Source organism: Phyllostomus discolor, chromosome 7 (genome assembly GCF_004126475.2).
Source record: "Phyllostomus discolor isolate MPI-MPIP mPhyDis1 chromosome 7, mPhyDis1.pri.v3, whole genome shotgun sequence".
NCBI classification, from domain to species: Eukaryota; Metazoa; Chordata; class Mammalia; order Chiroptera; family Phyllostomidae; genus Phyllostomus; species Phyllostomus discolor.
The window spans coordinates 68,188,796-68,203,938 of NC_040909.2; the positions used below are offsets into that span (position 1 = coordinate 68,188,796).

The 15,143-nt window shown below is 45.8% G+C and overlaps 1 protein-coding gene across 1 annotated transcript; it reads right to left on the reverse strand.

Moving 5' to 3' along the window:
* Nucleotides 1–10,500: 10,500 nt before the first annotated feature.
* On the reverse strand, nt 10,501–13,034 carry LOC118501898 (uncharacterized protein DKFZp434B061-like). Its single transcript, XM_036031663.1, has 3 exons — nt 12,692–13,034; nt 11,901–12,150; nt 10,501–11,767 (listed from the first exon to the last, which is right to left on the reverse strand). The coding sequence occupies exons 1-3, from the start codon at nt 13,032–13,034 to the stop codon at nt 10,501–10,503; spliced, it is 1,860 nt and encodes a 619-aa protein (XP_035887556.1).
* Between the last annotated feature and the right edge of the window lie 2,109 nt (nt 13,035–15,143).

A 15,143-nucleotide genomic window follows, 5' to 3' on the forward strand; every position in this document is an offset into this window, starting at 1 on the left:
TTTAATCCTAATTCTCACACCCACATTCGCCCTACCACTAACCAAATGTTGCACTCAACTTCATTCACCCTCAAGTTTCACACTAACCCTACATGAAACAGAACCCTTAAGCTCATCTTAACTTAAATACTAAAATACCCTAAGCACATTCTAAATTTTATTTTCTCCCTGAACCTAAACTTAATCCTCATCCTCATTCTTACCCTTATCATATCTTTAACCCTAACCATCAACCTCAGCCTCACCCTCACTTTAACCATAACTGTAACCTAATTCTAAATGTAATTCTATATAGACCCCAAATCAAACCTTAATCCTAAATTTAACATTCACCATCATCTTCCCCATAAGCATAATCCTAGTTCTTATTTTAAAACTAACATTCATTGTCATGCTGAAACTCACCCTCTGCCTCACACTCACCAGAATATTAACATTAAAATGCAGCCTCATCCTAACTCCAGCCCTGACACTATCCCTAAAACTAATTGTAACCTAACCCCTAATTCTAATACTGATCTAAACATTTAACACAACCCTAATCTTAGCAGGGGCTCTACTTCTTGAGCTAACCATTACAAACCATCTTCCAATCACCCCCATCTTAACATTAACACTTATTCTCGGCCTCACTTTTACCCTCACATTAATTGAGCACTAACCCTAACCCTAATTTGAGCCCTAAATTTCAAGTCAAACCAAAGGACTCTCATTCTTGCCCTAACCCTTACTATAATTCTTACCAAACCCTAACATTAACTCCAACTCTAACCCTGATTTTAACTTTATCTTCACCATAAGACAAGTTTTAACCCTAACATGAACCTAAGTCTAACTTAATCTTAAAAGCTAAACCTAAATCTAACTGTAAACATAACCATAATACTGCCCTGCCCACTGCGGTTCAGTTGGTGGCTGTCATACCACAAAAGGAAGGGTTGCCAGTTGGATTCCCAGTCAGGGTACAAGCCTGAATTGTGGGTTCGTTCCCCATCAGAATGTGTACGAGAGGCAACCAATAAATATTTCTATCCTTGCTCTAAAATAAGTAAATAAAATCATTTAAAAAATGAAAATGAGAATAACCATAAGATTAACCATAATCCTAACCTAATGGTAATCAAATTATAACCATAATTTATGGGCTAACACTAAACATTAAACCAAACCATAACCCTAACTTAGCCATAATCTTGATTATCTCAAACACTGTCTTATTCTAACTCTAAATTTAACATTAATCCTAAATCGAACCTAAACTCCTACTTACATTCAACTTTACCCTAAACCTAATTCTTACTTTAACTAAACTTTATATCACCCTAATCCTACCCTTAATTTTAATACTAACAGCAAGCCTAGAAATGAACCCCAATCTTAACTCTAGATTCTTTAAGATTGCCAATCTTAACTGTAACCAAATTCTAACCTTATATTTCAACCATAAAACTCACTCTAATTTTAATGTTAAACAAAAGTCTACTCTTAACCCTAACCTGAAATCTAATTCCAAGACTCAGTCTGATCCAAACCTTACTAGGTTTAAACCTAATAAAACACTAAACTTCACTATCATCAAAAATTAACACTAACACTTGACCCTAACAGAAGCTTTGCATAAAACCTCAGTGTAATTTTCACCATCACAGTAACCCTAGTATTCACCCACAACCTGACCTTAACCCAAAATTATCACAACTTAAAATGCAGATTTAAACCTCCACCTTTAACCCTCACTCTCATCCTACACCACACCCTAACACTTATCCAAAACAGTAAACCTTACCCTCACCCTGACACTTATTCTAACACTAACACTAAAACAAAACTTAATGCTAATCTAAAACTAAACTTAACCTTAATCCTGATCCCAACTCTAACACTCACCCTCATATTCATGATATCTCTGATACTTAACTAAAAAAAACCCCTAATACTCATACTAAAAGTAACACTACCGACCCTCAAACTCATCCAAATCACAAACCTAACTTAAACCTAACCCAAACCATAAATGTAAACCTATAAAAATCCTAAACCTGAGTTTATTTCTAACCTAAAATTTAAGCCTAAATCTAACTCTAATGCTCACCTTAATTCTAACACAAACCCTAATCTTATCCTGTAACCAGAAAACAAAACTTAACCCTAAACCTAAATACTAACTCAAACATTAAACTTGAAATTAACCTTGATTCTAACACAAATTATAATTCTAAACTAAAATTGAACCTCAACACTGAGAAAAACATTCACTCTCAAACTAAATATACTGTATCCCTGCCATTATTTTTAAACTAAATCCTCACCATCAACCTTAAATTCACCCTTACTCCAATTGTAACCTTAATCTGAACTATAACCCTATTTCCACCTCTACTCTGATCTTAACCCTAACACTAAACAAAATTCTAACCATAATTTAAAGCTAACACTAAGCTTTTATCTAATCTTCAATCTAATTTAACTCTTACCTTACAACCAACCCAAACCAAACTCTAACACTAACCCTCACTAAACCCAAAACTGAAACCCAACTTTGATACAAACACTCACTGGCACCCTTAGTCTCACTCTGTCCTCAGTTTATCAATCCCCCAAAGCCTCGGCTTCCCTCACACTTCACATATTAACCCTCAACTTAAATGCAACCGAAATTTGAACAGTAACCCTTACTCTCAAACACACCCTAACACTACCCTGGTTGGGTGACTCAGTTGATGGCAGCTTTGTTCTGTATACCAGAGGGTTATGTATTTGATTTCAGGTCAGGACACATACCTAGGTGGCAAGTTCAATCCCCAGTTAAAGTGCATACAGGAGGCAACCAGTCAAAGTCTCTCTCCCCGCCCTCCCCGCCCAAAATCAATAAAAACATACCCTCAGGTAATGAAAAATAACACCCAAACACTAAACCTACCACTAAATTTAATTCTCAACCTTATGCCTGACCTTATATTTAAACCAATTTAAAACCTTACCTATAAACCTAACTGTTATTCTAGCCACACCTCTCAACATGAAAACTAACCCTGACCCTAACACTAAACAAAATACGAACTTCAATCCTAATCATCAGTTTGACTCTAAAACACACTCAAAGGTGAACGAGAACCTAACCCTCACACTCACCTTATGATTAAACCTGAACCTAATGCCATCTTCATCCTCTGCCTCAACCTCACTGTCAACTCAGGCTTTACCTTAAACCACACACCAACCCTAATACTAACACTAATTACACCTAATCTCAACCTTAACCCTAGTGTAACACTAACCTAATTTTAACTGTAACACACACTTGAACACTAACTGACTTTAACTATAAATCTAAACCAGAATACTAACAGTAACCATGAAAATTTCCTTACATCTAATTCTAACTTGAATTTTAATTCAAAACAAAAGTATCACATTCCTGAATTTCACATCCACTTTCACAAAAAAAAAAAACCCTTCATTCTCACCGTCAACCACTCTTACATTTACCTTTACACTAAACCTACTTCTGAAAGAGACCCTAACCCTAATTAAATTGCTAGCTCTATCCCTAACTTAAAGTCTAGCCATAACCTAAACCCTAACCCTAAACCTAAAGCCAACCCTAACTTTAATCTTAAACCTAACTCAAAACTTAAACCTAACCTTAAACCTAAATGAAACTTGAATTCTACTTAAAGCTAATAGTAACCCCTGGTCAAAAACCACATGTTCATCTTCAGCCTCAAAGTCATTCTCTCCTCACTGTCATCATGCCCTCAGCTTCATACCAGTTTTCACCCTAACCCTGAACATAACCCATTTTTAACTCTAGCACCCTCAAATAACCATGACTCTCAATGTGACCCTAAACACAACTTTAGCCCTAACTCTAATTTTAATCCTAGACCTAACACTAAAATTATACCTAAGTCTTAAAAAATAACCCCAATGTTAACATTAAACTTAATTTGATCCTAATCCTCAATGTAAACCCTACACTAAACACTAACTCTTACTTGAACACTAGCACTTATTCTAACCTTAATGTCAACCTAACCCTAGTCTTTTTTGCCTGTACCTAACTGTAAACATAATTGTCACCCTCACTTTTACACTAACTTTAAACTTACCCTTAACCTCATTTTTACTCGAAGTTTTACATTTATGTATACACAACCTTAAACCTAAACCAACTTTTACCTTAATACTTTAACTAAAGTTCTTTGGCTACTCCATGTCTCATACTGTCCTTTACTGGTTCTATGGGGGAGGATTTAGCAAAGGGACAATGGCCTCTGTTCTCCTTGATGCCAGACACTTCCCTTGCTCCCTGTATAACACTGGTGCCTTTTAAACTGCTGTCCTGGTTGTGGGAGGGAATCTGAGTAGGTGAGTCTGTGCGTGAGTTCTTTAAGACAAACTGCTTGTTGCTCCAGCAGTTTCTTCCACTGACTCAGTCCCCCTCTGGTTTCTGCAGCCAGAAGTTGTGGGGACTTATCTTCCTGGCACTGAAATCCTGGGCTGAGAGGCCTGGTGTAGGTCTGGTGCTCCTTGCTCCCAAGATATCCCTCCCAAATTTTTATTCACATGGGTATTAGACAATCCCATTCCATTTCTGTGCCCATGCAAGAAGAATGAATGGATATGGTTTCTTTAATTCCATATTTGTCAGACTTCTAGTCAACTTGATTTTGTGGTTGCCATACTGAACTCAGCTGACTTTCTGATGTTCCTGAGTGTTGGTTGTTCATAGTTTGGTTGTAGTTTTGAAGTGGTTGTGCAAACAGGTGAGCCATTTCTACCTATGCACCATCTTGATCTGAAGTCCTTGAGTGCTTTTTAGGCAAAGTGACTGCCACATTCATTCACATGGTAAGTTGTTAATAAAATCCTTTATAAATATTTATGATGTCAAAGTGTTTTACTGTGGCAGGTAAGGTTATTATTTTTCATTTATTAAGACAAAGTATTATGAATCAAAATTACTGCTCTTCAAGCATTTAATTTCACATTTAACTATCAAAAGTTCCTTTGAGTCAAGTCCATTTTTAATCTCAGTATTTAAGATAAAAAAAAAAACAAAATTAGACATTATAATTACAAATTATCTCTGGCAGTTCCAATATTTTAAACTGGGAAATATGTACATTTTTAGCTCTTCATGCATTTTAAAATTGTAACAAAAAACTCAAAGAGAGTGTGGATAAATCTGAAAAAGAAATGGGTTCCTTGCAAAGGGGTTCTCTTCAGGTTTTGTACAAGTGACTCTGGTGGAACTGGAAATCTCAGGGTCTAGAGGTATGGCCTCTTGATGGCACAAAATAATGGTGAAGGTAAGGGTGATGGGCACCAGAGCAGGGCCAGCACCGTAGTGAGAACAAATAGAAGACACAAATTAGGACAGAATTGGAGCAAATCTAGGAGCCTGCCAGGCCTTCCTCACCCACAAATTGATGCTCTCAAATTGAATGTTAAGTTCTGTAGAAACATGAGGTTTTCCTTCTGGACTCAAAACTCACTTTCTTTTTTATATGATCCTGTGATCCTTCCTTCTGATCAGCATTTGAAAAATACTACTTGATGCAGCAAAGGTCATGAAAATGCCAAAAGTGACATATGGAAAAGAGACTTCAAGTAATATCTTATATGATTGTCTGACTCTCTTACTAAAACTGGAGTTAGCAGATTTTGTCTGAATCTTTCATGAGTGGAGCTAGTTGTCTCAGAATGTGCCTGCATATAGCAGCTGTATCATATATACTTAAATAAATGAAGTTCACTGAAAATCATTCCAAAACTGTGATGGCCTTGAGTATTTTTCTGTCTGTAAAATTCCTATTCTGGCCACCAAAAACAAAAACAAACAAAAAAACAACCCCAAATCAAGAACATCAACAAAAGAAACCAGGACCACCTAAATGGTATCACAAACTCTTAGAAGGCTGTTTTCCATGTATTTTCTAAAACTTAGAATGGTCAAAGGCCTATGAAGAGAAAGACAGAGTGCTTTTTATGTGGATAGGAAATTCATAAAATTGAACAATCACAGCATGACCAGCTCTACATTCTGAAGGACCAACAACCAGGAGAAAACCAATCATGACTAAACCAATAAATCCAAAGTTATACATAGTTTATTTTCTACAGCCTATTTTTCAGAGAAGCAGACTGAAACTCATACAGATGAAGGGATATTACCATGACAAAAACTAGATGTTGGCTGAGTCACCTACAGCTGAGGAGGCAGCCTATGCTTACCTGTAGGAAACCTGGTCCAGAATATATTGGGTGGTGATGAAGGCCAGGGAAGCGAACAGGTGGATCATCTTGTAAATGATGGTTTTACATTGGAAGGCTGGTATCACAAACACTGTTGAACACTTTTCACTGTTATGACTTCTACAGGACCCTTAAGGTGCAAGCCTCTTCCAGGAAAACTCCAACAACCCTCCCTAGGTTCTCCAAGCTTTGCTCATTTTCACACATAATAGGATGGTTTGTACACAAAGAAAAAGAGAATAAATCTAAACTTTCTATAAGGTTTTGTATACCTTGTCTCCTCGAAGACCAAAACCTTTTAGGTCAGGATCTGGGACCTGATTACTTTTCATAATGTCCCGTAAGGGAGGCCATTTGTCACAGTGATGCAATCTTACAATGCCATTGGAGCTCCACATCATTCAACTCAACTCAATTCTTGTGTGTTAATCTTTGTCTGAGTAGATTTGCTGAAAACTGGGGCTGGAGTTAGAAAGACAGGCATATGAATATTTTTACATTTTATTGTTACAACCAGATACCAAACTAAATACTCTGTAGCTGCCACACTCTCATAGTGGCTACTTTCTTCCATCCAGCCTGATTTGAATTCATCATTCTTTTTTTTCTTTTTCTAGTTTTTTTAAGAGCAAGGTTAAGGAAGAGAGAAAGAGAGAAACTGATGTGTGGTTCCTCTCGCATGCACCCCAAAGGGGTCCTGGACTGCAATCCAGGCATGTGCATTAAGGGAATTGAACCAGCTGCACTTTGTTTTGCAGACCCACGCTCAGTCCACTGAGCTACACAAGCCAGGGTCTGAACGCATTATTCCTTTACATTTAAAACACTGTTGTGTTCATGTTGTCCACTGCTATCACATTGGTCACAGATGAGCACTTCTTTCGTTTAAACTTTGAGTCACTTTGTCACCCGTCAGGTGTTTATCAGCAAAACTGATTTCTTTTTTTCCTGAGTTATACAGATCCTTTCAGGCTATTTCTCTTCCTGAAATCATCAAATATTTGCTACTGTTATAAATATGGAATCTCCATCATGAGAGTATCAAAATTCATATTAAAGTAAATAAAAAGAGCAATCAATATCTTAATTTGAGGTCAAGCAGGTTCTCATCTTGTGTGTTGTTCCTGCACACGGTCCTCCAAATTAAGAAGAAAGGACACTCTCCAGAGTTTTCCTCCATATTAGAGATGGGTAAAGCCTCAGAGGTTAAAGAAATTGTGGTTCTTCCACGCTTCAGGGGCTTTCAGTTCTGGCCTATAGGTTCCTGAAGAGAAATTTGAAAACTTTAGGCCTCTCTTTCCCTTTTTGTATAATTGCTAAGCCTTTGTTTTATTTCTATAAACAGGTTGTTCACCGTGGAGTCACTGGGGCAATGCTGTTAATATAGACTACCCAAAAAGGGAGGCTAGTTCTTTCTCAGCTAACAAAATGCCTTGAAAAAAATAACTGAAAACTTTCCCCAACCTAAATTGTACATCTGTAGCTTAGATTTGTTGTCACCTAGTGCACATCTGACCCTCCAAACACATCACTGAAGTGCTGAGTGTTCTTGGGTGAGCCCAAGATGTTTATTCTCTGGATATTCATTGTGATATCTGAATGGTTTTTTTTTCCCGTAAGGGAAAAGTACATTTTCCATTTTCACCAAAAGCTTTATTGACTTGGAGACTTTGAGTGTGTAGGCTATTTCTCACACGGTACAACACTGATTGTTTTTGTTCTCAATTAATGTCTTGATTTCAATGCTCTAAATTTTAACTGAATTCTTGTTTCTTCATTCTGTTCTGATTGGATGTTTATTTCTTCCTTTTGTTTCAAACCGTTGATTTGAGTCTCAGTTTCCTCCCCTTCTCTGTTGGTTCCCTATATATTTTCCTTTATTTCACTTCTCGTAGCCTTCATTTCTTCTTTCACTTTGTGACTGAGCTCAGTCAGTTCTGTGAGCATCCTGATTACTAGTGTTTTGAACTCTGCATCAAATAGGTTGTCTATCTCCTAGTTGCTCAGCTCTTTTTCTGGAGTTGCGATCTGTTCTTTCATTTGGACCATATTCTGTGTCTCAGAGCACCTGTTATGTTGTAAGGGGGTAGAGCCTTAGGTATTCAGCAGGGTGGGGCAGCCTCCTTTGCTGCATAGGGCACTGTCTGTAGGGGAGTGGTCAGAGGGGAAACGATGCTGCTCTCTTGCTCCATTGTAGCCCCACATTCCAACAAACTCTCCTGTGAGATTGGGAGTTTCTCCCACTGTTGCAAGCCCCTGCTACCCCCACTCCCCGCTATATTTTGCAATTAGTTTTGAGCCTTTCATTTCCCATTCAGCCAGCTGAGCCTTGCCTGCTTGGTCTGCCCCCTTGCTGTGCCTGTCCTCTTTGGCTCAGTTGCCTATCACCAATCTCCACTCCTCCTACCAGTCTGAGTGAACAATTTTTTAAGTCCTTGCTTGTAAGAATTCCATGTAGTTTGATTTTCTGGCATTTCTGGTTGTTTATTGTTTCTAAATTGGTTATTATCCATTTTTTGGTTGTGCAAATATTCAGAGCATTTCTACCTATGCCTCTCTTCTGACTGGAACTCAATTTTGTTGAGCTCTTTAAGAAATTCTGTATAGCATGTCATGTTATCTACAAATATTGACAACCTTCTTTCTTTGTTATATAGATGCCTTCTATTTCTTTTCCTTTTCTGGTTCCTATGTATTTTTAATAAATATTCCATTGCATTTTTAATAATAGTAATGAGAACAGTCATTCCTGACATAGTTTTGATTTTTCAAAATGTTTTCATTATTTCACAATTGAATATTATATTACGTGTGAGGTGTGGTCTTTATCAAGCTGAGATCTTTCCTTCTATTAGCATCTTTTTGAAATATTACTTTTCTCCATACTGCATATTGAGTTCTTCAAATGGTGTTCCTGTATCTCTCAAATAATATGATTTTTATTTGTGGTTTTTGATGTGATGAATTGCATTAATTGCTTCCTAGATGTTGAGCCATTCTTGCATCATTGGCAAAATTCTATTTTCCAAATTTTGACAGTCCCCTCTGTGTATGCTTAACTTCCAATTAATAAGACCCCTGTTCATTTTATCTTTACCAGAAATGTTTGTATAGTTTTTTCACTTTCTTTTCTTCAAAAGCACACATCTGAATACCCCAGTGTGCAAGAATACCAGTGTTTTCTCCCCTTTATTCTGTCTGAAGACTGAGCTTCCTCAGGTGAGACATCCTGAGAAGGTGCCCAAGTGAGACACTTCAGAGACTCTTGCACCCAGCTCTCTAAAACTGGGACTACTTTTTAACTTCATTCAGCTCTTTCTAGCTTTCCAACTAGGATGTATCTCTCTTTACAAGTCCCAAGGCTTCCTTCTGAATGCTTCTAAGCTTCATTGCCTGACATAAACCATGCAATATTTATTATATAGAATAGGGCAATATGTAGGAAATCAACTTCTTTTCACCAAATACCTCATAAAGAACACACCTTTGATACATCACAGAGGCCACATCCACAGCTTACAGCATCTCAAAACCCATACCACATCTAAATATTTTGAAAGGTAACACAGAACAAGCACAGGTATACACCCACACTGGGGCTCTTGATGTATGTAAACTCTTGACATTTTACGTCAAGTAATTTGTTTTTTGGTGGCTTTCTTCTACATCATAAAATACTTGGCAGCATTTTGGCCCCTGCATAATAAATGCCTCTACAAACTCAGCTACACAGAGCCATAGAAGAGAAAGACACAGATAAATCGAGAGGGTAAAAAGATAAGAGAAAGACGAAAATAAGTAGGGCCCTGACTGATGTGGCCTGGCCCAGTGGGTTGCACATCAACTTGTGAGCCTAAATGTCACTGGTTCAATTCCAGTTAGGGCTCATTCCTTTTTTTTGCAGGCCAGGTCCCAGTAACGGGGTTGTGAACCAGGGGAAGGAGGTGGGATAGGGGCGGCCTGAGGGACAGGTGGGAAAAGGGCAGCCCCAGGGCTGAGCTCGGAGATGGCCTGCGGGAGGCCCGAGGTGGGAGAGGGACAGCTATAGGGCCGAGGCGGGAGACAGTCGGCCTAAGGGCGGAGGCGGGAGAAGCGCAGCAGGAAGGCTGAGCAGGGACGACATCGGCTGGAGGGCCGAGCCGGGAGAACCGTGGGGAGGAGAGGGGAGGAGAGCCGGCTAAGGGCGGCTGGAGAGTAGAGTAGGACGAACTTCGGCCGGAGGGCTGAGCAGGGACAAAGTCAGCCGGAAGGACGAGCTGGGAGAACCACCGCCGGAGGGCCGGCAGTAGGAGGGCCGGGCCAGAAGGAGAGAGGCTGGTGGGCCGAGCCGGGAGAACTGCGGGAGGAGATCCGAGCCAGTGGAACGGCGGCCCGACAGCCGTGCAGCGACAGGCGCAGCCGATTGCCTAGCCAGGAGAATGACTGCCGAAGTGCTGAGCGAGGAGAAGCGCGCCCTAGGGCCGACCTGGGCGTACCGTGGCCCGAGGACCAATCCGGGAGAACTGCGGTCCGAGGGCGGAGCCGGGAGAAAGGCAGACGGAAAGCAGAGCAGAGAGAACGGCGTCCGGAGGTCTGAGCCAGGAGAATCACGGCCTGAGGGCCGAGCCGGGAGAAGGGCGGCCGGAGGGCCGAGCCGTAGGCGGTCGCGGCTCGGGTGTGCGGTTGAGGCGGAGAATGGGTGAGGGGTGGGGGAAGCTCGGTCCTGTCCGCTTCTTCCGCTATAGCCCGCCGGCGAATCTTGGGAAATTCTGTCGCCTGCCAGTTGCCCGGCCGCAGCGGCCCGGGAGCCGGAGGTCTTCTTCCCGAGACCCCCCGCCGCTGCCCCGAGGCAGATGTGATATGCCGGGACGAGATCGGTCCTCCGGACGGGCGGCGGGGTGCCCTAGCCGGCCCGCTCTCCGGCTCCATCCCGCTGACGCTGGCGACGATTGTCGGGCGCCACCTGGCGGCCGCTTTTAGATCCTCTGTCCCTTTCCGAGCCGCGAGGGAGGTCCTCTGGCCGCTTCGCACAAGGTGGACTTCCAGCAGCCCGGCCGCGCTGGTGGGATCGTGCCGGTGGCACCGTGTGTCCGCGCCCGACCTCCTGGCCAGAGACTGTACCTGCAGGATTAGGAAGGGTGTGTGGGGTCGCCCGTGCGGGTGGACCAGTACGCGCTGGCTCCGCTGCGCCCGCCTCCCCCGCCCCGAAAGCCACCGTCTGGCCGCGGTGACGGGCTGTCCGGACGACCGGCCGGGTCGCTCGAGGGGGAACGCTTGGGGTGGGTGCCTCGCGGCCGTTCCGGGGGTGCTGACCGGGGCGTGCCATGTCGAGTGGCCGGACGGGGCGCCACGGACTGGGACTCGTTTGGAGCTCGCTCCTGGCGTCGGTGCGTTCTTCGGCGGCGCCTCTGAGGAATTTTTCAAAGCCCAGAGGCCACCCGGGAGACGCGAGGGGACGGGCGCCACGCCCGGGTGGCCGCTCGGGCTCCTCCCTGCCCGCCGCCTGGGCCCCGCTCGCGGCACCCAGCTGTATCCGCGCCCAAACTTAAGGAGTGCGGTTCGTGAGGCGGGCGGGGACTGGCACGAGCGGCCGCACGTGGAGGCCCGCGGAGGACCAGGTGGGCCCTCCATCGGGCACACGTGGGTCCCGGGCGCCGTACTCGGTTCCTCTCTGACGTTTTCTTCTCCGGAGTCCCCATACGGAGTCGAGGAGCGCCGCTGAGCCGTGCCGCGCGTGGCCCTTGGCCGGGGCCAGGGGCGAAGGCATTCCCTCCTCCCTAGGAGGCCGGCTCCCCGTGGGCTCCTTCTCGCGGTTGTTGGCAAGGCCCCGCCCGGAAGCGCGTTCTGGGCGGGCGTCCCGCTCCTCAGGCACCCGCGCGTGCTCCTGTCCGCGGTCCACTCGTACGGGGGCTATTTTGAAGAGGTGGGGCGTGTGGTCGACCAGATGGTCCGTGGAGTGTCTGCTGCTCTACAACCCCCGTTCTCTAAGGTCGATGGGGTTGTGCTGGGTGGCATTTGGCCGCGCCTCCCTTCCGGGAGATCCGTGAATGGATCCCCGCCTCCGTGACCCGTCGTTGTTCTGCCCCGAGTCGGCAGATTGTACCCTGAGGAAAGCGGAGACACGCTGTGGGCGGTCCTACGTGGCTTTCGGACTTGTGATTCCTAGGCCGGCTCCCATCCCTGTTCCGTGGGGAAAGAGGAGCGTGCTACAGAGAGGCCTGCACGCGCTGGCCTCGGTCGCGCTCTGTGTGTGTCTTCGCGAGCCGTGCTCTTCTGCTGCGCTTGTGTGGTAAGGCTGGGCAGTGGTTCCCGCCACCCACGACCCCGGGTTTGCCCGCGCTTCTTTGGCTTTTTTGGAGGGGACGCTGGCTGTGCTCTCTTCTGGCTTGATGGATGTGGTGACATCAAGCTCTCCCGGGCCCAGCCTAAGCCCTGCCCGTCAAGGGCGAACCTTCAGTGGCGAAAGAGATTGTTCTGGTCGCTCCGCCCACGGGTTTCTCTTTTCGCCCAGCCACTTGGTGGTGGTGTAGGGGTGGGGGTGGGGAAGGGGAAGGGGTGCGGAGCCGCGACCGCGGGGGCCCGGCCGCCCCTCCCAGGGCGCGACTGCTCTCCCACCTCCTCCTGCTCCTCCTCCCCCAGCGATGGGGGTCGAGGCCGGCGTGGCTTGGGGCGGGGTGGACTGTCCCCAGTGCGTCCCAGGCAGGTGGCGCCGTGGGGGTATCTTCGTGGTCCACGCCGCCCAAGCAAAGGGAGCACACGCGGTTGGCGGCCTGTCGGCCACCCACCTGACACATCTTGAAACACGGATCAAGGAGTCTGACGCGTGCGTGAGTCAGGGGCTCACGTAAAAGCCGCCGTGGTGCAATTAAGGTGAAGGCCCCCGCCCGCCCCTGTGACCTCTCAGCGTCAGCGGGGGCGCGGGGCCGAGGTGGGACCCCGAGACCTCTCCAGTCCGCTGAGGGTGCACCACTGGCCCATCTTGCTTGCTGCCACGGGGAGGTGGAGCAAGAGCACCGTGTCAGGGCCTGAAAGATGGTGAGCTGTGTCTGGGCAGGGGGAAGCCAGAGGAAACTCTGCTGGAGGTCCGTAGCGGTCCTGACATGGAAATCGGTCACCCAACTTGGGTTACAGGAGCGAAAGACTCATGGTGTAGGAGGGTGCAGCCAAAGGGTCCCCAAATAGAGATTTGGAATGGGGTTCAGAACTCAAGGTGTCCAGGAAATATTAGAAAAATATATAGAATGTCCTCACCCTCCACCCCAGGGGAAGGGACAAATGGAGCAGGGCCATTGAGAGCTGTTTCTCATAGCAACAGCCTTGCAGCTACCCTCTGGCGTGGTCTTTTAACATATCTATGGCCTTTGGCTGGTTGCATGGATATGTTAAATAGCTCTGGCCAAGCTCTAAGCCAGGGAAATGGAAGTAACTTTCCCTAGTTACGGAGCCTGGGAGGCAACTCCCCCTGGTTACTGCGCCTGTACCTGCGTGAGAACTTGGAAGTGATTGGTTCCATAACATGGGGCCACAACTGCCCAGACCCACAATGACAGTCCAGTAAAGCTGGAAGGCTTTGAGAGTTCTGGCATGTGAGGCCGAGTGTGGGAGGAGTCGGAAATGGGGCTGCAGAAGAAGATTGGCGCGGGATTTAAAAAACCCAGACTTGGCGGCCATTGAGGAGAGTACCATGCGGCTTCAGCAGAGCGGGGACTCCCGCAGCCGTGCAGACACCGTCCGGGATGCAGCCGCCTGCAGCTCCTCTACCACCCGGCTCCGAGCCCCAGCCAGCTCTGCAGCCGAGGCCGAGAGAAGGGGCCACCAGTAAGTGACTCAGGAGCACCGGATCACTGCCCGGCCGCCGCAGCCACCGCCAGGCCTCCGCAAGCTGTGCCCGCACTCTCACCTCTCTCGGGCTCAGCTAACGTTGCAGCCACCTGCTCTGGCCAGGACACAATGAGCTCCACGGTAGCCCTCTCGGTGCTGCTGCTGCCACCGTCGCTCTCCCAGAAAGAGGGATCCCCCCACAGCCATGGAAAGAATCACCACGCGGCTTTAGCTGGCGATCCTGGCAACACAACCAGTGGTACTGGGAACTAAGGAAAGACTGCCAGCTGAGCACAAATTACTAGGAAAAACCAGGAGCTGCCTAAGCCACGGACTTCTATTTCTTCTCCTGAGATACGGTACCCCAGACTAGGCAAAGGGGGGAAGGAAGGACTGTGTGTTTGTGGGTGTTTCAAGGGACTTTGGGATTTTAACAAAGACATTAAGTCATTACTTTTAGTTTATATAACTTGAATAAATAACTCTTTTCTTTTTCACCAATCTCTAGCATGGAGAGCTATAATTCTCTGGCTTAGAGAAAAGTGAACCTAGTACAGGGGGACCCCAGGAGAAACGGGAATTAATTCCCTAGCATTTTGGGACTCTCTTCCCTGGTGGCCAGTCGGGGAGGATCATGGGAAACCACATGCGCAGTAGCTTTAATGCAACTACTTGCACATACTCAGTAAAAGCCCACTAAAACTAGCCAGGAAGGATCCGCTCTATAAGCATAAAGTCCCTCCAGCCCATGAGGTCAATCTCTGCTTGGAGTTGGCCTGCTCCCATGTTCTCTTCTATGAACTCTGGGTGTTCGGTTCAATTCTTTGTCCCGATCACTAAGAACCTGGTTACCTGTGCCCACCTGTGACAATGGAACCACCTAGTAGCTGGTTCCCTCTGAAGTTTCCCTCAGGATAGCTGGCGCTCTTGCAGAACTTGACTGGCACACATGCAGTTTTATCCAGTAAAGCAAATGGCTGGAGGTCTTGGGACCGAAATGATCTCAACCTATTCTCCCACTTCAAATGGGTAAAAAGCCAGGCTTACTGGTGTGGAGCCGAGCGTGGAATGCGAGTGCCTAG

Coding starts and splice junctions, on each gene's coding strand:
- LOC118501898 (XM_036031663.1), bottom strand. CDS start 13,034: ATGTGTCAGGTGGGTGGCCGACAGGCCGCCAACCGCGTGTGCTCCCTT. Junction 12,151..12,691: donor AATCTCTTTCGCCACTGAAG/GTTCGCCCTTGA, acceptor TCTTCAAAATAG/CCCCCGTACGAGTGGACCGC. Junction 11,768..11,900: donor AAACGTCAGAGAGGAACCGA/GTACGGCGCCCG, acceptor GCGCGGATACAG/CTGGGTGCCGCGAGCGGGGC.